Source organism: Sorex araneus, chromosome 3, assembly GCF_027595985.1.
Source record: "Sorex araneus isolate mSorAra2 chromosome 3, mSorAra2.pri, whole genome shotgun sequence".
NCBI classification, from domain to species: domain Eukaryota; kingdom Metazoa; phylum Chordata; class Mammalia; order Eulipotyphla; family Soricidae; genus Sorex; species Sorex araneus.
In genome coordinates this window covers 185,743,508-185,766,341 of record NC_073304.1, presented here as the reverse complement: position 1 = coordinate 185,766,341, position 22,834 = coordinate 185,743,508, and the positions used below count along the sequence as shown (strand labels likewise).

The 22,834-nt window shown below is 55.6% G+C and overlaps 3 protein-coding genes across 4 annotated transcripts; all 3 read left to right on the top strand.

The window, feature by feature from the left end:
• The first annotated feature begins 80 nt into the window (after window positions 1–80).
• NLGN2 (neuroligin 2) lies at window positions 81–15,295 on the top strand. Of its 2 annotated transcripts, XM_004604877.2 has the most exons (8): window positions 82–786; window positions 3,190–3,887; window positions 7,419–7,469; window positions 9,491–9,640; window positions 9,823–10,008; window positions 10,131–10,323; window positions 10,821–11,417; window positions 12,443–15,295. In XM_004604877.2, exons 2-8 carry the CDS (start codon window positions 3,434–3,436, stop codon window positions 13,314–13,316), a joined length of 2,505 nt encoding a protein of 834 aa, XP_004604934.1. In that variant the 5' UTR covers window positions 82–786; window positions 3,190–3,433; the 3' UTR covers window positions 13,317–15,295. The 2 variants fall into 2 exon arrangements, with proteins under 2 accessions (XP_012787389.2, XP_004604934.1); XM_012931935.2 differs by lacking the exon at window positions 7,419–7,469 and having other exon boundaries at window positions 81–786.
• Window positions 14,762–19,020, top strand: SPEM1 (spermatid maturation 1). Its single transcript, XM_055132206.1, has 4 exons — window positions 14,762–14,824; window positions 15,919–16,113; window positions 16,215–16,272; window positions 16,456–19,020. The coding sequence occupies exons 1-4, from the start codon at window positions 14,762–14,764 to the stop codon at window positions 17,241–17,243; spliced, it is 1,104 nt and encodes a 367-aa protein (XP_054988181.1). The 3' UTR covers window positions 17,244–19,020.
• A 1,478-nt stretch (window positions 19,021–20,498) lies between these two features.
• SPEM2 (SPEM family member 2) lies at window positions 20,499–22,472 on the top strand. Its single transcript, XM_004605202.2, has 3 exons — window positions 20,499–20,636; window positions 20,776–20,833; window positions 21,103–22,472. Exons 1-3 carry the CDS (start codon window positions 20,499–20,501, stop codon window positions 22,470–22,472), a joined length of 1,566 nt encoding a protein of 521 aa, XP_004605259.1.
• Window positions 22,473–22,834: the final 362 nt, after the last annotated feature.

Sequence of the window (22,834 nt, the reverse complement as noted above, 5' to 3'; positions counted from 1 at the left end):
GGGTGTGCGCTGCTCTCTCGGCAGGGGGCGGGGGAGGCGGCCGCGCGGTGACGCGCGGGGCTGCTGCGGCTGCTCCGCCGGCGGATCATCACTCTCGGGCTGGGATGGACGCGAGGCGGGCGGGCCCTGGCGCGCGGTTCCTGGAGTCCGGGCCTCCCGGCTGCTGAGCAACCCCCGAAGCCGCCTCCTACAGCCACTTTCTTTCTAGAGCCCTTCCGACCCCAGCCCCGGGGCTCCAGACCCGGCTCCCGCCCTCCTCTGAGTCCCCGGACCTTCCCCTCCCGCCGCCCTCGGGATCGACTAGATCCCTCCCCCCTCCCCGAGGATTCCGGCTGGATCCCTGCCCCTGCACCGCGGGTCCTGCGTTCCCAGGTTCCAGGCCCCTGGAGATTGCCGTGAACTCCTCCTCCCGCACCCGATCCCATAGGATCCTCCGCCTGTAACGCCTTCTGATCCCTCGGAGCCGGCCCACGGAGCCAGTGGATCTCAATTCCGTTCTGTCCCGTCTCCCCCTCCTCTCTCCACCGTCCCCACTGCGGGGATCCCTGTTCTGGGGCTCCTCCTGACCCCATCCGCTACCTCTCCTTCGCCCGGGGATCGACTGGATCCCGGCCCCGCCCCCCGGGGCTGGGGCGATCCCCCCTCCCCCGCCGGGTGAGGCGCTGCGGGCGGGGGCTGCGCCTGCGGGACCGCGGGGGCTCAGAGGCCGCCGCCCCCCTCCCTAAGCCAACCCGCCCCCTACTCGGAGCCCTGGATGGAGGCACCACGGCCCCGGGGCTGAGCCAGGTAGGAGCTAAGCTGGGTAGGGTGGAGGGGGCTGCGTGGCGGTCCGCTGGGGTCTCCCTCTCCCCATTGCTCTCCCTGCGCCTAGTTTCCCCCAGCCTGCTCTGTCTGCGTGTCTCCGCCTAGGGATGCTCTTGCCGTGTCTCTGCGTCTCGGTCTCTTTGTCTCTGCTTCTCTTCAGCCCATGAATGATCCTTTGAATGGGCCTACAGACCCCGTGTGTTCCCATCTCCCCCTCCCCCTCCTCCCCTTCCCGGCCAAGCCATTTTCCCCACTGCAGGAAGGGGGGGGCGCCTGCGGCCAGAGCCCCCGTCCCTCAACTCTCCCTGACTAGGGGAATCAGGGCTGGACAGTAATGGAGAGAGAGCAAAGCAGAGGGATAGGGAGAAGAAACGGGGAGCAAGATGTGGCAGACAGACATGAGGAGAGCAGGGAGAGAAAATGGGGGAGACAGGGAAAGAGAAGAGAGGGAGGGAAGGAGAGAAAAAGAAGGGGATGGAGGGAGAAATTTGGGGAAGGGTTCTGAAGAGATGAGGACACCAAGGAGAGATCTAGAAGAAGGATGGAAAGGACTGAGAGGTGGAAGACTGAAGGCTGGAAGAGGCCAGGCTCTGAGGGAGTGTGAGAGGAGCGAGATGGAGGGGGAAGGCTCCAGTGGGAGTGAAGAAGAGAGAAGATGACTAGGAGGAGGCCAGGGACCCAGAGTACCTTAAAGGCAGGGCTGGGGGCTGACAGAGGCAGACCGTGTTAGTGGGAGGAGGAGGCTGACACCCTGTAGGCAGAGCCCAGCCTGGCATGGACAGAGCAGATCCTGAGGGAGCCAGTCCCAAGCCCTCTGAGGTGATGGGGGAACAGGAGCTCAAGAGGACCCGAAGAGAGGGAGGGCATGACTGGGTGTGTGTGTGGTAAGGACTCCTGTGTCCTCAGCTCTGGAATAAATTGACACCTGCAGAGAGCCACCGGCGGGCTGGCGCCTGGCTCTGAAAACCCCGCGTCAGCAAACAGCTCTGGCGGCTGGGGGCGGGGGGGGGGGGGACAGGACAAGTGGGGGCTTGCTGAAATGACCTGGGTGTCTGCTTCTTTGGATCCATCTCTTCCCTTGTCCTGCCCCTGCTGCCCTAAGCACCCAGCATCCAAGCAAAACTGTGGAAGGGCTGGCAAGGGGAAGGGGAGGGGACTCAAGATGAGAAGAAAGCCAGGGTTTGCCCCCGACACGGGTCCAGATGCCTGGCACAGAATAGGAGGTGCCTGGAGTCCATGGCTGTTTCCGAGTGTGGGAAGGAGTAGTCATCAGTGGGTGCATCTAATGCCCCTCAAATCTACCTCAGCATCTCTTCTCCCCAGCCAGAGGTCTGGTCACTAGAACTAGACTGACTGGCCTGCAGTATGTGATTTGTGGGTCTATTGGGGGTCTCTTTAGCCCCAATCTCTCATTCCCCTCAACATATATACTTGTCCCTCCTGCTAATGTTAGGGAAAACTCTAGCCTTCTGATCTGTGCTTCTGCTCTATACCCCCTCGTGCCCTAAATGGTCCTCATAACCAAGCGAGCCCCTTACCCTCTTTTCTCCAGACACCCCCTTCCAGGGTTAAAGCTGCAGCCCGTTACCGAGGTAACATTGCGGGCAGCATCCCGTCGCCCGGCAACCGACTGCAGGATCATGCATATGTCCCCCGGATTTGCCCCTCCAATATCCCCTCCCTACTCTAGTCCCTGTCTCAAGGCACCTTAACTTCTGAGGGAAGACATTAAGTGAGCCTGGGGGGGAAAAGGTCCCCTATCTTCACAAACCGTTAGGGAACAGGAGGTTGAAGGGAGAAAAAGATGCTGGGTTTGTTCAGTCCCAAATGAAAAAGACCAAGTCTGGCCTGGGCTGAGGGTTCAGTGGCATGAAATTACAGCTCAGGAGTAATTAACACGTATAAACAAATCTACCACTTCCTGCTAATTAATGAGCTGGTATTTTTATTTTCTCTTCCTTGACTATCTCATCCCTCCCAGGGAGTGGGAACTGGGACTCCTGAGTCCCTGGAAAGGATAAAGCAGATGGAAGGGAGCATGTTTGGGGGTTGCGGGGGAGGGGGGGCTGATTGCTTCCACTCTGGTTCTGCCCTAAACTTTTACTACATCTTCACCCCACCCTCAATCTCAGCCTCATCCTTTTTCCTCTGGGTTCCTGCTGAGGCTGGGAGATTGCTAGGGTGGAGGAAGGTGCCAGGGGTCCTGTGGGTGGAAGAAAGGGATAATTTGATCTGAATTCCAAGTCACTAACCACTTGTCTCTTATGTTTTCCCATTCCTTTCTGTCTGCTCCATCCTCCAATTTCCCTTCCCTTTCCTCACCTCTCTGTATTTTTCTGCCCGTCTGTCTGTCTTGTCTGTCTCTTGCATACCCGGGCCCCGCAGGTCGGGTTGACCTTCACCTCCTCCCACTCCCTTCCCTTTCCCTACCCCTTGTCCCCTCCATGGAGAGGAACAGACCACTGCTCCGTCCAGTCTAACCCAGGTCCCTCCCCGCCCTCCCTCCTCCCTCCTTTCCCCGCCCCCTCCTCCCACCTGGGGCGAGGGGGGCCTCCCTCCCTCTCCCCCCCCTTCTCTCTCTCTCCGAGGGGGGGGGTCCCGGGGAGGGAGGGGGGGTCCCCGGATCAGCATGTGGCTCCTGGTGCTGTGTCTGATGGGGCTGGTGGGGGCTCAACGGGGAGGAGGGGGTCCCGGCAGTGTCGGTGCCCCCCCAGGCGGCCCGAACCTGGGTCTCGGGGAGGAGCGCTTCCCAGTGGTGAACACGGCCTATGGGCGCGTGCGCGGCGTGCGGCGCGAGCTCAACAACGAGATCCTGGGCCCAGTTGTGCAGTTCTTGGGCGTGCCCTACGCCACGCCACCCTTGGGCGCCCGCCGCTTCCAGCCGCCTGAGGCCCCTGCCTCGTGGCCCGGCGTGCGCAACGCCACCACCCTGCCGCCCGCCTGCCCGCAGAACCTGCACGGGGCGCTGCCCGCCATCATGCTGCCCGTGTGGTTCACCGACAACTTGGAGGCGGCCGCCACCTACGTGCAGAACCAAAGCGAGGACTGCCTGTACCTCAATCTCTACGTGCCCACCGAGGACGGTAAGGGCGTGGGCACCAGGTCGGGTACCCCGTGGACGCAGCCCACATATGCCCACATACACTCCCAAGCACTGGTGGGGCCCCGTGGCTGGGAGTGGGGCTCCAGTGGGGGCAGCGAGGTAGCGTGTGCCTGCAGGCTCTGTATCCCCGCTGTGGGCGCTAGAGGTGCCTGCCAGATGTGAACCCCACAGACATTCCTTGTGCCCACAGAGAACTCTTCTGGCAGTCAGAGCAGCAGGTACCAGGCACACTGAGTGGCCCCTGGGAGTAATGTGGTGTGGCTACATCCACAACCTGCCCCTGCCCCCACTCCAGCTCCGTCCCTGCTCACACCCCAGGCCTGTGCTTGTCTGTGGCCAAGGACCCACATTCACCACAGCTACACCTCAGGGACAACAGACTCTTTCTTTGCCCCAGCCCAGGGTGCACAAACTTCCTTCTGTCATCATATGCAGGCCCCTCCCCCCATGCACCTGAAGCATCCTCCCCAGGGGCCCCTCCATTCACCATTCATAGCACAGCTCCTGCTTCCCTGTCAGCACTTCCCTGGAACCCTGAGCCCATCAGTGAACCTTCTGGGTCACTGTAGTTGGCTCACAGACTCCAGCGTGCTCCTCCTGGTCAGTCTCTGTTGCCAACCTTCTGCATATGAGGATTAATCAGAACACTCCACCTAACTACAGGTAGGAAACCAGCCAACCTCTAGCACCCAACAGGCCCTATCGCCTTTTAACATCCCATATCACTACAAAACCTCCGAACACCTCTTCAGAGGCCGGACACTCCTGCAGTATCCCCCCACAGGCCATTTTCCAACAACGTTACACACAGAGCCAGGTCTTCTGTAGATACACTCTACACCCCTAGTACCCGCACGTCATGTGGTCACATCCTCTAACAGCAAAAATCTCAGCTATTCAACACTTAGGTCATGTACCCAACTAATAGGATATAGTGACCATGTGCTCTGACACCCCACATACCACAACTCCCGGTACCTTTATATAGCGTATATCCTACATGTCTCTGAAATTATATTGTATCACGCACATATCCATATTCTCCAATATCCCCGGTATAGATCATGTCCACCGGAACACTAATAACATAGGATGTAGCTGGAGAGATTGTACAGTGGGTAGGGGACTTGCCTTGCATGTGGCCCATGTGGGTTTATCCCTAGAACTACATACGATGTCTCTGGTCCCATCAGTAATGATCCCTGAGTACAGAGCCAGGAGTGAGTTGTGGGCACTGCAAGGTGTAGCCCACAAGCCCCTTCCTCCAAAACTGAATGTACACCTTAGTCACTGCGCCTGGACTGTGTTCAGCAAGACTATCCCTGCCCCAGCACCCTGATGTTTCTCATCATTTGTTCTTGTACATAACTGTATCTGTCTTCCCCCTCCCCTAGACTCTAATCCAGGGCTTCACATATGGCAGGACTCTGCCCCTTAGCTATATTCTCAGCTCCACCCTCAACACTTCTCAAACACTTTCGCTTTCCCTAAGATCTGCTTAGAGATCGTCTGTACATCCCTCAGGTATATCCCTTTAGGTATGTGTGTCGCACATGTAGCAACCTTCCACCCCACTTACAGATCTTGTTCCTCCATTGCTGCACTCAGAATCCTTTCATGCCTATCACAGAATAACTACACCCACTCGTGTCCCGTCCCACACACTCTGTTACAGACTAGCCACTTCAGCAGTGTACCCTAACACCTGTACTACCACTCCCATTTGTAAGCTATGCCTCCCGAAATCCCACACACTAGTCACAGAAGCATCGTCTACTCTAATCCCACCCAGCTTCCAAGTACCCTAACAGACTACTTGCCCCAACACAGCCCATATGTCCTTCCCTTGGAAGCCCCCTCTGCCCGAGAACCATCTACTCCACATCCCCTGCCTTTCTCTGAGCCACCCGCTACAGTGCCCTCTTGCTGTGACTCAGAGAACCCAGTTCTTCCACATAGACTATTCACCTCAATGTGCCCCTCAGTGGGCTCTCTCTCATTCCCGCTCCCAAAACATCTGCTAAACGTTTTCCCACCAGTGGATAGCCCACCCCACTACTTCCAAGTAAATTGTCTACCTTACCCCCGTACCACCTTTTCCATACCTTCCTGATGCCCAGGGCCAGCCTGGCACAGTTAAGTGATCTCACTGAATCTTCACAGCAGCTCTGGGTGGGAGAGGTTCGCTCCACCCACAACCGACACACACCTACATTTCATAGTCTCACGTGTCCCCATGCCCTGCTGATGATCCCTGTTCCCTTCCTGCCATAGCAAGCAAGCTCCAGTGCAGTAGGTCTCCATGGGGCCCTCATTGCCAGTGTGGAGAATGGGCCTTCCTGGTCCGTTCTTCCCCAGGCTGGTCTCAAATGCTCTTGAGGAGAAACCAATCAGCCTGGAGATACCTCCTTAGGCTTCCAGCTCTCCTCTGATCAGCACCCAATCTGAATGAAGCCTCTAATCAAACTTGGGGCCCAGTGTGGGGTGGGGAGGGGGGTATTATCCCGGAAAGTGGGGACACCTTGTGCCTCCTAATACCTCCTTAGGTGTCAAAATGATTCAGGCCACTATGTTCCCTCTTCCTTATTTGTGGACTGAAACCACAATAGGGGAGGGGACTTTGCGGGCTTTCAGAAGAGTTGGGGGGGTGCTGGTATCCCTGGTGGGAAATTTACCATTTGCGGGGGTGGAGGCGGGGAGGAAAGCAGTCCTGGGTAAGTGGGGGGTGGTGAGGCAGGGGTGGGTGCAGAGGAAAGAGGTGGAGCGGAGGGCAAGACCTGATGACCCCTTTCCCTGCTTTGACCCACATTGGGGAGCAGAGATGAGAAGCCAGGCCTATGAATGTGGTAAACTGGAAGTGCAGGTGGGGTGAGAGGCCGGGGAGTCAGGCAGACAAACCTGGGCAGATCTACCTACAGCCCTCCAGTGAGGAGCTGAGTGCTTGCAGGAGCTGGGAGAGGGATCGGGAGTGGGGCTGCTTCCTGAGCCCCTTCCTGCCCTCTGCCCTCCAGATTTGTCCAGAGGGAAGCAGAGTCCTAGCCCTTCCACCCTAGAGCCTGGGGGAGCAGGCAGGTGCTTGGTCCTGGAGGCTCAGCTGGCCTGGGGCTCCCAGCAGTCTCCCCACTTCCCACCCACCCCCACCTCTAACACTGTTTCATTTCCAGCAATTAGCAAACACTTGGACAACCAAATCCTTTCCAGCCCAGTCAATATGTCTTAAGACAGGCCTCAGCCCACTCAGGCACCCCACCCCCCCAAATCAGCCTTTTCTTTGGGGCATGACTTTTTCCGGGGAGGGGAACAAAATTGGGTTGTAGAAACGTTTTTCTCTTTTCTTGGTTTCTTTTTCTTGCAAACAATTTTGCTTTTTTTGGCTTATTTTTTCTGCCCCCCTCTCACCCTCCCCTTTTCTGCTCTCTCTCCTCCCCTCCCCATCCACTACCTCCCCTGACCCCCCCGTCTATCCCCACAAAATTGTCCTTTTTTCTCTGTTTTGTGTTCCCGGTCTTAGGTCCGCTCACAAAAAAACGTGACGAGGCGACGCTCAATCCGCCAGACACAGGTAGATTTTAAAACCCCGCTGCTGCATGTGGTTGCTGAAAGAGGACGCCCCTAACTAAGCCCCCAGCCCTTCAGGCCCCTCAGTCACTCCCCCAACTAAAAACGAAAAAGAAAAGAAAAGAAAAAATTTTAATAATTGGAAAAAAGAATTATGAAAACTTCAAACAAAATTTGAACAATGTTGGACCCACTAGAAAATCGGCAAGAAAAGCCAAACATGGCGAAAATAAAGTGGAAAAAAAAAAAAAGAAATTGGATTGTCAAAAACCAAAAGAATTGGATAAAATGTTTAGGGCCTGAATGAAATTTGGATTATTTTGAACCATGAAATGTAACATTTGAAAAAGCAATTTTAATTTGGAGCAAAACTACATTTGAGAAAAAAATTTTCAGTTGGCAAATTGACTACAATTGAAACATCCGAAGTCTGCTGCATTTCCAAAAGCCTGAGAGACATAGAAAAGGCAAGCATTTGAAGCAAATTAAGGAATTTGGAAATTTTTGAAAAGAGGGCCCAATATCTTGAAGTTTTATCTCAAAACTTTGGGAAAAAATATGCAAAGATTTTTTTCTTTTTTTCTTTTTTTCCAAAACTGGATCTTCTTTTTTTTTTCTTTTTTCTTTTTTTTTTTCTTTTCTTGTTGACTCTGCCCCGAGAGCTTCTTGCTTTTTGGTTGTTGTTTTTTCTTTCTTCTTTCTTGATCCTGTTTTTTTTTGTTGTTGGTTTTGAATTCTTGTTGTCCCTGGCCCCCTTCCGGCTCCTTCCCTTTCTGACTTCCCCTCCCTGCCCCTCCCCCCCACCCCACTGGGAATGGAGGTTCTGGGTGGGGAGGATGTGAGAATTGAGGACTTTTAGAACAGGGCCTTAAAGGGAGGGAATTGTTGGAAGAAGAACAAGATTTAGGGAGGACATGGGGACTGTCCCGTGGAGGAGCTCCTGGTGAGAGGCAAGCTAGAGCAGAGACTGGAGGCAAGAAGTATCTTAGTGACTTCTCTGATGTTGTAGCAGGAGGAAAGTTCTAGCAGGACGAGAGGCAAGCAGAGGCCCAACAGTTGAGGCCAGATCCTGCTTGACTGTTTGCCAAGTACCCCAGCAAGAGAAGTAGTGTTAAGAGGAGGGCCTGTGGGCCAGAGGTGACCCCAGCCCTGGCACAGTAGCTGAATCATGAAGGGGCTGCAAGAGGGAACTTAGTATAGTCTTGGGGGCCCTGGAAAGCCCTCTCTGACTCTCAGTCTCTTCTGGAATTAAGCACCTCACCCCTTAATCCAGCCTAGAAGTGACACATGTGTCAATGATTATGGGGTTCTTTGGAAACATGGCCAGAGACGGGTCCATGGCAAAATCCAGAACTCCAGCCAGTTCGAGGGAGGTCTGAGACTAGGAAACTGTACCCTGACTTCATCCTGCAGGTTCTTTCCCACCCTGCCTCCTCCTGACACCGTAATTAGGCTGGGGGTTGCCATGGTAACTGGGGAGGTGACCTAGAAAGGAATTAGGACGGGGAGAAGACCAAGCCAAAGCCCCCAGGGACCCTAGGGCCTGGCACCCCCTCAGCCACAGGACAGGCTCCTACATGGAGGTGAAACCTAAGGCTGAGGAAATGCCAGGGCCTTCCCAGCATCTCTCGCTTGAGTTCCAGACTTGGGGGCTCACCCTTCCTGTGAGCAGAAAGGACATTTGTTATATGTATGGGAAGGGGTAAATCTGGCAGATGCTCTGGGGAGGACCACCCCCACCTCCCTCCTCTTTTAGGTTTCATGGAAGTTCTCCTGGGCTTTTGGAGAAGTTCTGTGGGGCAGGCTGGCAGGAAGTGGGGAGGGACCTGCTGCCAGGACTAGCTGGGGAGGGAGGGAGGGGAATCCGGTCTTGCCCCCCCAGGGATGGGAGTGACATGTTCCCTGAGCTCCTGTCTGGTCCTCATCAGGCCTAGGAGCTGGGTGCTGCTGCTTCTGGACTGACTGTGCCCTTGTCCTCCACCCCTCCCCCCACCCGGCCCACTTGCCCGCTCCCTCCCCACGCAGATATCCGGGACTCTGGGAAGAAGCCCGTGATGCTATTTCTGCACGGCGGCTCCTACATGGAGGGCACTGGAAACATGTTCGATGGCTCCGTCCTGGCTGCCTATGGCAACGTCATTGTAGCCACGCTCAACTACCGACTTGGGGTGCTCGGTGAGGGTGGGCAGCCAACTCTAAAGGGCTGGAGTCTGGGGGGGTGCAGGGGTGGGGCTGGCCGGGGGGTGCCTCTAAACTCAGAAAGAGTAGAATGACTTCTCGTTTAGACTGAGATGCTCCATAAGGGGCACAGGCACTGTGACACCCCCAGGGAACTCCCTTTCTTCCTCTACCCCCAGGTTTTCTCAGCACTGGGGACCAGGCTGCAAAAGGCAACTATGGGCTTCTGGATCAGATTCAGGCCCTGCGCTGGCTCAGTGAAAACATTGCCCACTTTGGGGGCGATCCGGAGCGCATCACCATCTTTGGGTCTGGGGCAGGGGCCTCCTGTGTCAACCTTCTGATCCTCTCCCACCATTCAGAAGGTACCAGCTACCTCCTCAACCTGCCTCCCCTTCTCCTTGCTCACCCCCCTTACCCTGCCACTCCTTTGTTCTTCTTTGGGCTGATTGATACATCCCAGCCTGAAGCCTGCGTGTCCCACTAGGGCTGTTCCAGAAGGCCATCGCCCAGAGTGGCACTGCTATCTCCAGCTGGTCTGTCAACTACCAGCCACTCAAATACACGCGGCTCCTGGCAGCCAAGGTGGGCTGTGACCGAGAGGACAGTGCTGAAGCTGTGGAGTGTCTACGCAGGAAGCCTTCCCGGGAGCTGGTGGACCAGGACGTGCAACCTGCCCGGTATGGGGGTGGGAGAGGACCAGGTCTAGGCTATCACTGTTGATTACAAAGAGATTGAGGTTGAGAGGTACCTGCCAGCTTTCCATGTGGCAAGGAAACCTGTGCTTTATGCTCCTATAGCGGCAATCGCTTCTCTTCCCTGGGCTGGAGAGATAGTATAACAGGTAGGGAACTTGCTTTATAATGCACCTGGTCCGGGTTTGGTTCTCAGAACTGCATATGGCTTCTTAAGCATCCCTGAGCGCAGCTAGGAATTAGCCCTGGGCACTGCAGGGTATGGCTCAAGCCCCCCTCCCCCCCAAAGAAAGAAAACACCTTCTCTAAGTAAAGGTTCCTAAACAGAGAAAGTGTAGGCAAAGCGCCCTGAGTTGCCGTAGGGGAGACGTGGTGAGAGGTCTAGGGGAGAGGTCTTGCCAAGCCCAGGGAGAGCCCAGGTGTGGGCTCTGAGCTGAGGGGGCCCATGAGCAGGTGATGAAATCCTGACCCCTTCTCCCCAGCTACCACATTGCCTTCGGGCCCGTGGTGGACGGTGACGTCGTCCCCGATGACCCTGAGATCCTCATGCAGCAGGGAGAATTCCTCAACTATGACATGCTCATCGGGGTCAACCAAGGCGAGGGCCTCAAGTTCGTGGAGGATTCTGCAGAGAGTGAGGACGGCGTGTCTGCCAGCGCCTTTGACTTCACAGTCTCCAACTTTGTGGACAACCTGTATGGCTACCCCGAGGGCAAAGATGTGCTGCGTGAGACCATCAAGTTTATGTACACAGACTGGGCTGACCGTGACAACGGTGAGATGCGGCGCAAGACCCTGCTGGCACTCTTTACTGACCACCAGTGGGTGGCACCAGCTGTGGCCACCGCCAAGCTGCATGCCGACTACCAGTCCCCTGTCTATTTTTACACCTTCTACCACCACTGCCAGGCTGAGGGCAGGCCCGAGTGGGCAGATGCAGCACACGGGGATGAACTGCCCTATGTCTTTGGCGTGCCCATGGTCGGTGCCACTGACCTCTTCCCCTGCAACTTCTCCAAGAATGATGTCATGCTCAGCGCTGTGGTCATGACCTACTGGACCAACTTCGCCAAGACTGGGTGAGGGCCAGAGGGACTGGGTGGGATACCCTGCAGACAGATGCGTGCACCCCCCCTTCCTCACTCACACTCAGCCTTCCTTCCACCACTCACATTCTCTTCCTTGATTCAGACACCTGCCGGCCACCCCCTCCGTTCCAGACCCTGGGGGGCTTGCTGGAGATGTGGCAGCTGGCAGACCAGACAGAGCTCTGTTCTTTTGGGGGTGGGCTCCCTCGCTACTAGCTCTGCCTCCATGTCTGTCTCCTTCCCTGATGTCAGTCCCTTCTCTCGCTGCCCAGCTCTGTCCCTCTGAATGCTCCTGGCCAGCAGAATCTAGAACTAGAAGGGGTGTGTCCATTGTCAGGGCTGCTGTCATGCTTTCTCTTACCATCCATTGTTCCTCTCCTTTCCTCTCTGTTTTGTTTCCTTTTTTTTTGGGGGGGGTCATACCTTGGCGATGCACAGGGGTTACTCCTGGCTCTGCATGCAGGAATCACTCCTGCGGTGCTTGGGGGACCATATGGGATGCTGGGAATTGAACCCATGCTGGCCACGTGCAAGGCAAACGCCCTACCTGCTGTGCTATCGCTCCAGCCCTTTTGTTTCCTTATTGTAGATTTTATCCCCCTGTCTCTCCTGTTTTCGTATTTGGGGGATGGGGATGTGACACACCTAACGGTGCTCAGGTTTTACTCCTGACTCTGCACTCAGGGACCACTTTCGGCGGGCCTCAGGCAACCATATAGAACGCCAGGATCGAACCCCCGTCTTCCTGCTGAATCCCTACCTGCTGTGCTGTGTCTCCAGCCTCTTGCCTATGCATTTGTTTCCCGTTCCCTTGTGATTTCATCTTGACTCTCGCTGGCTATCTCTCATCTCATCTGTCTCTGGCAGTTTCGCTGTCTCTTCGTATCCTCTTGGGACTGTCTCTTTTCTCCAACTCCCCGGCTTCCTGGCTCTCTGTCATTCTTCCAACTCCCTCCCTAGCCCCAGCCCCACCCCCACTGGAGCCTCGCCCTCACTCCTCCTTTCCCTGCCCACAGCGATCCCAACCAGCCGGTGCCCCAGGATACCAAGTTCATCCACACCAAGCCCAACCGCTTTGAGGAGGTGGTGTGGAGCAAGTTCAACAGCAAGGAGAAGCAGTACCTGCACATTGGTTTGAAGCCACGCGTGCGGGACAACTACCGTGCCAACAAGGTGGCCTTCTGGCTGGAGCTCGTGCCCCACCTGCACAACCTGCACTCGGAGCTCTTCACCACCACCACGCGCCTGCCCCCCTACACCACCCGCTGGCCACCTCGCCCGCCCCCAGGCGCCCCGGGCACCCGCCGGCCCCCGCTGCCTGCCACCCTGCCTCCCGAGCCTGAGCCCGAGCCGGGCCCCCGGGCTTATGACCGCTTCCCCGGGGACTCCCGAGACTACTCCACGGAGCTCAGCGTCACCGTGGCCGTGGGCGCCTCCCTCCTCTTCCTCAACATCCTCGCCTTTGCCGCCCTCTACTACAAGAGGGACCGGAGGCAGGAGCTGCGATGCAGGCGACTCAGCCCTCCAGGGGGCTCAGGCTCTGGCGTGCCTGGAGCTGGCCCCCTGCTCCCCGCTGCAGGCCGAGAGCTGCCACCAGAGGAGGAGCTGGTATCTCTGCAGCTGAAGCGGGGTGGTGGCGTGGGGGCGGACCCTGCCGAGGCCCTGCGCCCTGCCTGTCCGCCCGACTACACCCTGGCCCTGCGCCGGGCACCAGACGATGTGCCTCTCTTGGCCCCGGGGGCCCTGACCCTGCTGCCCAGTGGCCTGGGGCCACCACCACCCCCTCCGCCCCCTTCCCTTCATCCCTTTGGGCCCTTTCCCCCTCCTCCCCCCACCGCTACCAGCCACAACAACACCCTACCCCACCCCCATTCCACCACTCGGGTATAGGGGGCAGCTTGGGGAGGCCCTCCTCCCCGGCCCTCTAGCCCCCCCGGCAGGAAGTACCCCTTGGAAGGCAGGGAGGACTATTTGGCAAGAGGCTTTTCTCATGGAGTTGTCACATGTCAAGGAGCATTAGGTGGACACGGGGTTCCTCACCGGGACGTGTATTTTCCCATGCAGAGAGGCCCTTTCTCTTCTCTGGACCTGGGCCTTTGAACAACAGGGGGCTGCTCCCCCCGCTCTGGGACACCAGTCTTGGGTATACGGAAACTCGGAAGTATTGCCCCCTCGGAGGTGCGCTTTCTCACCAGGGGGTATGTTTTCCCATGTGCAGGGTGAGGTTTTTTTTTGCCCCCCTGGACACATGTTGGCCCCCTCAAGAAATTTCTGTGGGGATTTGTACCCCACAATCCTATTCCCTTCTCTCTTTTCTCACCTCTCTCTTCCTCCTCCCCATCCCTGGAGACCCCAGAAGTGGTGTGTGTGTGTACACACAGTGACCCTGGGCCGCCAGACAGCATAGGGTTGTGCCTGGGAAGTGGCAAGGAAATCCGCCCTTTCCCTGCCCCACAGCCCCGCCACCCCCACCCCAGCAAAGCATGTTTGCCCCCCTCCCCTCCCCCCATGGCACAAGTCCAAGGAAACAAGTTTTCCAGAGAGACAGATTTCCTGCAGCAGGGAGGGAGAAGATCTGAGCATCCCTGTCGTGCCTGGGAATCGTCTTCCCGTGGGTCCAGGGCGCACTTCTCTGAGTGGAAACATGGTTTTGCATGTGGATGTGTGTTTTCCCATGCAGATGACCCCTTTCTCTCCAGCACTTCCCTGTGTCCCCTACCCCCCGCCCCCCCACCTCGCGCCCAGCACTTAATTTCTTCCTCACACAGGATGAGGGAGCACACTTGAAGCTGAGGGGGGATATACAAACCCTGCGGGGAGGGCATGTGGCACCTGCCCTCCACAGAGGCCATGCATGTTTGACCAAAGCCCTCACTGGGGTCTGAGGACAGCCTTCCCCTCAGTCCTCGGACCACCGCTCATATGTGCCAAACTGGGTAGGTTTGAGGGTGGAAGAATCCCCAAATGTGCCAAGGATTCCCCCAATTCCAGGCCAGGGCATATCAATGAGGGGGCAGGCGGGGCGGGAGTTGGCAGCTAATGGGATCCCACCTGCGTCTCATGTCGCACTTCTCTCTTCCTCTGTTCTCCATCATGCCCTCTTCCTCTGAAGCTTTTGTGTCCTGGTGTCAGACCAGCTCCTCTCATCCCCATCTTGGGCCATCCCCTTCTTGGACCAGCCCTCAGTCACTAGGGCTGAAGGGAAGGAGGGTGAAGGAAGGCAGGGCAGGGGCGAAGGCTTTTGCAGGACAGGTGGACCCAAGGAGGCCACTGTGCTGAGGAACAGATGTAGTGGGGTATGGACTCGGGAAAGACCCGCAGGGAGCAAGGAGACGATGCCCAGCTGGGACCAAGCAGGAAGTGCTGGGGCCTCCGGGGAACTATATGCCATCAGAGAGGTGTGTGAGGGGCACCAATAGGGAAGGAGAGAGCCCTGCTGGCATTGGGTGGGTTTGTGCCAAACTTGAATTGGGAGTGAGGTGCTTCCACTGACACCTACATCCAGAATTCCCAGCCTTGGCTCCCCAGAACGTTGCCTCCTGGTTTTCCCTTCTACCCCATCCATGGAAACATAGTTTGTCTCTGACCCTCCCCCTGCCTGGCCTAGCTCCTCTCCAAACAGCCATGCCCTTTAAATGCTAGGGATCTGGGCCCTGAACCCTGTTAGACAGATGCCCCCTAAAAAAATGGGGCATGGAGGGGATTAGGGGACCCCATGATTCAGCCACGGACTCCAATGCCCAGTCCTTCTCACCAGAACAATTCCCTGACCATCCTGTGTCCCCACCCCAACCCTTCACAGCTCTGTACACATTTTTAAACCTGGCAAAAGATGAAGAGAATATTGTAAATATAAAAGTTTAACTGTTGCTTGTGCCTGCTGTAATGTTAGCAGACGGATGGGGAGCTCACCAGCAGCAACTTGGAGAAAACGACTGCCCGTGGAGGAGAATGGTTGGAGCCTGCGGCCACTGCGGCCAGTGGCAGCATTATCTGAGATGGGAGGTGGATGTTGAGTAAGGGGTTCTATGGGAAGTTAAGATTAGGACCCTTGCGGGGCTGGAGCGATAGTACAGTGGGTAGGGCTTTTGCCTTGCACACGGCCGACATTTGCCTTGCACGTGGCCGACCCAGGTTCGATTCCCAGCATCCCATGTGGTTCCCCTGAGCACAGCCAGGAGTCATCCCTTTGCATTGCTGGGTCTTACCCAAAAAGAAAAAAAATTGATTAGGACCCTCTTTTTTAAGGAAGTTGAGACTGGAAAGGGCCAGGCGAGGTCTGATGGGGACAGAGCCCAGGCAGGTCTGAGCTTGTGGGCTGGTTCGAGTGGCCAACTGAAGGCACACAAGGGGCAGGGCTGACCTCTGCTGATGCCTGGGCCCAGGCTGGAAGGTCCACCGTGGGCCTGGACTTTCCCTCTTAGCACATTGTGAGGGAAAAATCTAAGATCATTATGACCCGCTGACCCACAGGAGCCTCTGGGATAGGTAGGGTACTGTATGCTCAGTGGGCCTAGGGGCCCCAGCGGCCCTAGAAACCCCCATTACCATGGCTGAGTGGCCCCGGCCCCAATGGACCTCTTATCACAACACCTACCCCAACAACTGCCAGGACGTAGGCAACTCCATCCTGCTGCTGCTGGGCCTCATCATCTGCATTAACATCAGCATCAATATGGTGACGCTGGTCAGGGGGGGACCAGGTGGGAGGGTGTCTGCAGGAGGGCTTGGAGGGCCACGCCTCATGGCCAGGGCCTACCTAGGGTCACTGTGTCCTCCCTTATCTAGCTCTGGCACAGACTTCGTGGCATCTTAAACCAAATATTCCATATTATTTGTGAGAAAGGTAAGTAGTGACTGAGGGTTAGGGTGTATGAGGGGTAGAAACCCAGTATTCTAGCCCTGGCTCTACGCTGGCCCCTCCCCACTCCCTAATCTCCCCCCAAACACAAGAGCCCTGCAGCGTCTCTCCTCACACCCTGCCCTCCATCCCCGGAGGACACAGCTTCTCACCTCTCCCCATCCGCAGAGGTTCCGACTTCCACACCTGAGAAAAAGGAGCCGCCCCCGGAGAAGAGCCCCACGGAAGTCCACCTTCGGTGTACCCTGGACCCTGTGAAAATGACTTTGACCCCCCCACCTACTCGACACCATCATCACCATCACACCCACCACTCCAAAACTCAGGTCCCTGACACTGAGGAGGACGAGGAAGAGGCCGAGGAGGAGGAGGAGGAGGAGGAGGAGGAGGAGGAGGAGGAAGAAGAAGAGGAAGAGGAGGAGGAGGAAGAAAAACCCTCACACCTGCACCCAGCAATCTGTTCCCACAACTGGAATGGTCCCCAGCCCTGGGGATGCTGCCCAACCACTAAGGGGTTCTGGGTTCCCTGGGACCCAGATGCTACACATCCCCAGACTATTCACTTCCAGGAGACCGTAGTGGAGAGGTCCCCCCACATAGATAGGCATTCAGAATTGGGTCTAGAGGCTTATGTATACCCTGTGAATCCCCCACCTCCCAGTCCCAGGGTCCTGAGCCACAGTAACTGTGGAGAGGGACCAAAGGAAGGGGCAGGAGAGGGTGCTGAGCCAGAGCAGGAACCCAGCTCGCAGGACCCACCTGCTCCGCCACCCAACCAGGGCCCAGCATATGTCCCCGAAATTTCACGATGCCACTCTGCAGCCCGAATAGAGTATGATGCCCGAGATGTGAGGCGGCGGCTTCGGGAGCTGACCCGGGAAGTGGAGGCCATCACCCACTGTTACCCTCTGGCCTCCAAGTCCAGCACAGCAAAGACTGGGCATACCACTCCCTGAGAGATGACTGGGAGAGGAATAAAAAAGAAGAGAGGAGGTGATCTGTGGTGATGTGGGGAGCATTGGCTGGGGGTAGAGCCACATAGCACTCAGAAGGCAGGGTTACTGAACGACCTATCTCGCTGACAACAGGATCTAGAGCCCTTAGGAAACTTACTGACCTTTGAGTCTCACCAGGTCTTATCCTGAGCATCTTCCCAGGTCTGTCTGTCTTGTTGTTGTTGTTGTTGTTTTTGGGCTACACTGGCAAGTGCTCAAGGGTTACTCCTGCACTACTCTGTACTACCCCTGGCAAACTTGGGGAAGCACATGGGGAGCCAGGGATTGAACTGAGGTCAGCCATGTGCAAGGTTAGCACCTTACCCACTGTACGACTACTCCGGCCCCTCTGTGTGTGTGTGTGTGTGTGTGTGTGTGTGTGTGTGTGTGTGTGTGTGTTTGAAGGGAACAGTTTGGCCACACCCAACAATACTTTCGGTTTGGTGCTCAGGAGTTGCTCAGAGATGTATCCCAGCTTCCTGTACGCCAAAGCATGTGCTCCAGCCTTTTTGGTTTTTTTTGGGGGGTATGGCATGCACATACAGCAGTGGTCAGAGCTTACTGCTGCAGTGCTCAGGACACCATATGTGGTGCCAGGGATTGAACCCAGGTCAGCTACATGCAGACTGAGCACCATTCCCTATTGTATTATCTCTTCAGCCTCTCTAAACATTCGGGCTATCTTGCTGGCAGTCTTTTTTTTTTTTAAGCACAGAGACCCCACAAACTCTCACCTCAGATCCCTAGGCACTGAAGAGAAAAAAACCCTCACTCCTTGGCCCTAGTTCCTCGGAGGCCTAGTTCCTACAGGTGAGATGAGTTCCTTCCTCAGACTTGGTTTCTTTGGGCATAGGTGGCTGAGAATGAGGGCATCTAGTCCTTCTTGTTTCCCTAGTCAAAACCTGAAATCCCTGCCCCCTTAAGTGATCTTGGGGCAGAGGAGGTAATTTGGGCCAGCATGACCACCAAATCACAGCTTGCTTTGACCTGACTCCCCTGCCTGCTTAGCATATATTCACATCATAAATGAGCAGATTGAGGAATCTCCTTGGACCCATGAACACCAGGGATCGCATTCATAATTCATAGCCTCAGATGCTCTCCCCCCCTCCCCACAAGGGCGAGAATTCCCATCTGCCATTGAGGCGACCTCTCCCACCTTCCTCAGTGTTTTTTTTCCCTCTTTCGGGTCCCACCCGGCGATGCACAGGGGTCACTCCTGGATCATGCACTCAGGAATTACTTCTGTGGTGCTCAGGGGACCATATGGGATGCTGGGAATCGAACCCGAGTCGGCCACATGCAAGGCAAACACCCTACCCGCTGTGCTATTGCTCCAGCCCCACCTTCCTCAGTTTGTCATGTAAATTTAGTCATATTTCATCCATTCTTATGGTTGGTATCACATGCATGTGCACACACAACTTGAGAACAAAGAGCCATGTGAGTACATATAGGAATGAAGGAAGCCAGCCTCGTTTTTCACAACAACTTTGTTCCTGGAATTTGAGCAGATAGGATTTTATGGGAATGGCTCTGCTTCTCCGTTCATTTTTGTTCAACTAACAACATTGATCATTTTCGGTTGATGCCAGGTGAGTATGTGTTGAAGCACACATAACATTTGAAAGCTTGGTGGGAAATGTTTATTGGCTTACCCTTTTTCTATTTGTGTAAACAAATGATTTCCTCAGAACACCATGTTAATTGACTCCTGTGATAACCCTGGTTCAAATCACAGATTCCTATACCATATCTATTTTGTGCTTTGTGAAAATTTTTTCTATTTTTTTTCCTTTGGACCCTATCTAATGGTGCTTAGGGGACTACTACTGGCTTTGGATAGTGATGGGAATCCAACTCAGGCCTCCTTCTGCAAAAGCATGTGTTCCAACCCTTTGAGTCATATTCCTGGTTCTCATGTGGGTTTTTTGTTTGGTTGGTTTGATTTGTCTCTAGCTTTTTGGTTGTGCTCAGGGTCTACTCCTCACTCTGCACTCAAGGATCACTCCTGGGAGAACTCAAGGGATCAAACCCAGGTTGGCCACATGCAAGGAAAATGCCCTACTCACTGTGCTTTTTGCTCAGGCCCTTCACGTGTGTGTTTTTATTTTAAGTAAAAATTAACAATTTTCAATTTGGATGGAGAGAGCAGTTAGAAAAAGGGTGGTTGAAGCTGATTTGTTAGAGCTGCAACTCCAAGGTCTTGCTCAAAAGTTAGTCTTTAGAGGTGTGAGTGGGCTCAGGAACTACTGAGTTAGGGATGCAATCCCTCATAGGAAAAGGAAAGGGTTGTGTAGGGTGGGTGCAAGAGAACATTTTTGCAGGGAAATAGAACACAAAGGTACAGTGGGGTGACCCTGAGAAGGCACATACTATCTAGTGACTCTGCCACTCCTTGGTCCCAAGTAGACATGAATGGGTATATCCACAGGCTACCTAAATCTCCAAAGTCTCAAAGGAGGGGCTGGAGCTATAGCACAGCAGGTAGGCCGTTTGCCTTGCATGCGGCTGAACCAGGTTCGATTCCCAGCATCCCATATGGTCCCCTGAGCACCGCCAGGGTTAATTCCTGAGTGCAGAGCCAGGAGTAACCCCTGTGCATTGCCGGGTGGGACCCAAAAAACAAACAAAAAAGTCTCAAAGGAGAAGGAAATGAAATTATTCATGCATGATTCCATACCTATGAAGGCTGTCTAAGGACTATAGCTGTTTTCAGATCAGGAATTAAGTGTAAAGTTAGGCAAGCCCACCCTGGAGTCAGAGGGCCAAGACCAAAACATCCCAGGACTGGGCTGGAGTGATAGCACAGCGGGTAAGGAATTTGCTTTGCATGCGGCCGACCTGGTTTGATTCCTAGCATCCCATATGATCCCCTGAGCACTGCCAGGGGTAATTCCTGAGTGCAGAGCCAGGAATGACCCCTGTGCATTGCTAGGTGTGACCCAAAAAGGAAAAAAAAAAAAGCAAAACATCCCAGGATTGGAATCCATCGATTGAGAGCTGCAGGTAGAAGCAGGACAAAGGGCTATCTGAGCATATAAGAGGTGCCACTTCTGGATTGTGACTCCCCGCACCCCCTTTCCTGCCATGTGCCTCATTGTGACCCAACTCCCTTATCAGCTCTTAGGTGTCTCTAGGGCCTGGAATGGGTGCAGAGTGGGTCTGGGCTGGTGGGGGGGTGGCCCAGGTGGCCCTAGAAACACCCCCCCCACCATGGAATCCCAACTTCGGTATAACAGCCTGGGAAATTGCAATCAGTACCAAGAGAGTACCCTAGATGCTGAGGCCACCCTCCTCCTGATATTGGGCCTCATCCTGTTTGTCAACATTGGGATCAACCTGACAACTATGGTTTGTGATGGTTGGGGATGGCCCTTAGGGGTGAAGAGGGCTGAGGGTGGGAGCCTGCAGGTGGACTACGTCTGGCTGGGGACGGGGTGGGGCGTGGGGTGAGAGTCTGTCCTTCACTCCCACTCCACCCCATCTCCAGATGTGGCACAGGCTCCAGAATGTCCTAGATAAGATGCTCTCCTGGATTAATCCGAAAAGTAAGTATGGCAACTTGAGGTTGGGTGTGCCCCTCCCCACAGCCACCATCATGATCTTCCTCCTATTGTTTGTTTTTGGGCTACACCCGATGATGCTTAGGCTCTGTACTCAGGAATTACTCCTGGCAGTGCTCAGGAGACCATATGGGATGCTGGGGATTGAATCCAGACCTGCTGCGTACAAGGCAAACCTACTGTACTACCATTTGCCCCTAGGCCATCTTAATTCTGACAATTGCCCTGAACTCGGGGACTCTTGCCTCCCCCAGGTGAAACCACCAAGCCTCCTGAAAGTTGCCCTAAAGACCAACCAGCCAAGGCCCAAGACCTCCACATCCACTGCACCCTGGACCCTGTAGAAGTGAAGATGGCTCAGTCTACTTCTTCTTCTTCCTCATCCCACCAACTCCAAAATCTCTCCTTCGAACGCCACTGCCGACCCCCTCGCCGCCGCCACCACCACCACCACCGCCAAGACCACCATCACCGCCAAGACCACCACCACCGCCAAGACCACCACCGCCAAGACCACCACCGCCCACACCGTCGCTACCCCCGACACACCTGTCCCCACCACCGTCCCTGCAGCCACCAGCCAAAGCATTTTCCCCAGAATGGCTCCGTTTTCCATAGTAAACAACACTGTTACAGGAAGTTGCATGCACCCTCCTCTAATGGGGAAGACCTGGAGTTCTACCTGGAGGATGACTTGGCATACCCACGTCCCAAGAAGCCACAGAGACCCTGGGGGGGCCTCTGCAAGCGATTAGACCTGGCCTCTAACATGGAACTGTGGGGCCGTAGCGGGGGGATCCTGGCCAGCCTGCCACCACCCTCTCTTTACCTGTCTCCTGAGTTGCGCCTCATGCCCAAGCGTGTGGAGGCCAAGTCTGAGCTGAGGATGCAGGCTTACAGGCCCCACTCCTCTCAGTCTCACATCTGGGACAATGTGGAGGCTGAGCATTGCACCCCATCTCCACCACCACCTCCCCGGCGGCTGTCCCTTAACCCTTCCTGTGCCCCTGGAACACACAGCCCATACCCCTCAAGAGGCGAGGTTCTGCATGATTCCTGGCATCAGCGGAGGCATTGTCAGCAAAGCTCTGAGGTTCCCTCTGCCCTGGTACCCCGGGGGTCCCGGCCTGAGACCCGGGAGCACCACTCCCCACATTCCCACCGGAGGAGCCTCCCCAGCTCGACTTACTGTCAGCCCCACCGCAGCCCCCACTCCTCCATGGCACACTTGAGCCACAACACCCGGGAACCCCATGACATCCGGCGGCGGACATCGGAATGGGCTGAGGCGCTGCCTGCTCGGCACTCTCTGACCACCTCCACCTCCCTCAACATGTTGAATGAGCTCTCAAGCCCAAGGGGCTCGATCCCCAGTTCAGTCGTGCCCCCCCAATCTTCCCAGCCCTTGCCCGAAGCCCAGACTGCTGAGCCTCCCACACCTGCACCTACCTTCACGCCACTCAGCCGGAGCCCAGGGGATAAAGTCAACCACCAGGTGTATGACAGCCTGGAATTGAAGCGGCAGGTGCAGGAGAGCAGAGCACGGGCCAACTCACTGCCATCACCCTCCTCTTTGGCCTCCAGACCCTCTCTGCAACGGAGCCGGAACATGAAACTCAATTAAGGGCAACCATGGGGTGGACAGGCATGGAGAGGACAATAAAAAACAGAGTCCAGAAAACACTGTGGTGGTCTGTGGCTTGGACGCACCAGTCCCTCAGCCAGTCTGTATCTTAACCCCGACCTTTCTGAAATTTGAAACCCTTGTCCCCTTCTTGCTGTGAGGCTCCCTTTGACTTGGCCACAGTCTCTCCTCATCCAGCATCATGCAATGCACTGGATGTTGCAGCCAGAAGTTCCAAATCACTGGTCTCTGGATGCCTACTCTGCGTCTCAGATTTCCCTACCTCCACAGGCAGCTCAGATTCTGGAAGTGGGAATCTACATCTGAAAGATCCAGATTGTGACCCAGGCTCAGTAGAGAGG

Coding starts and splice junctions, on each gene's coding strand:
- NLGN2 (XM_004604877.2), top strand. CDS start 3,434: ATGTGGCTCCTGGTGCTGTGTCTGATGGGGCTGGTGGGGGCTCAACGG. Junction 10,009..10,130: donor CCTCTCCCACCATTCAGAAG/GTACCAGCTACC, acceptor GTGTCCCACTAG/GGCTGTTCCAGAAGGCCATC. Junction 10,324..10,820: donor CAGGACGTGCAACCTGCCCG/GTATGGGGGTGG, acceptor CCTTCTCCCCAG/CTACCACATTGCCTTCGGGC.
- SPEM1 (XM_055132206.1), top strand. CDS start 14,762: ATGCCCAGCTGGGACCAAGCAGGAAGTGCTGGGGCCTCCGGGGAACTA. Junction 16,114..16,214: donor GCATCAATATGGTGACGCTG/GTCAGGGGGGGA, acceptor TCCCTTATCTAG/CTCTGGCACAGACTTCGTGG. Junction 16,273..16,455: donor CCATATTATTTGTGAGAAAG/GTAAGTAGTGAC, acceptor CCCCATCCGCAG/AGGTTCCGACTTCCACACCT.
- SPEM2 (XM_004605202.2), top strand. CDS start 20,499: ATGGAATCCCAACTTCGGTATAACAGCCTGGGAAATTGCAATCAGTAC. Junction 20,637..20,775: donor GGATCAACCTGACAACTATG/GTTTGTGATGGT, acceptor CCCCATCTCCAG/ATGTGGCACAGGCTCCAGAA. Junction 20,834..21,102: donor CTCCTGGATTAATCCGAAAA/GTAAGTATGGCA, acceptor TGCCTCCCCCAG/GTGAAACCACCAAGCCTCCT.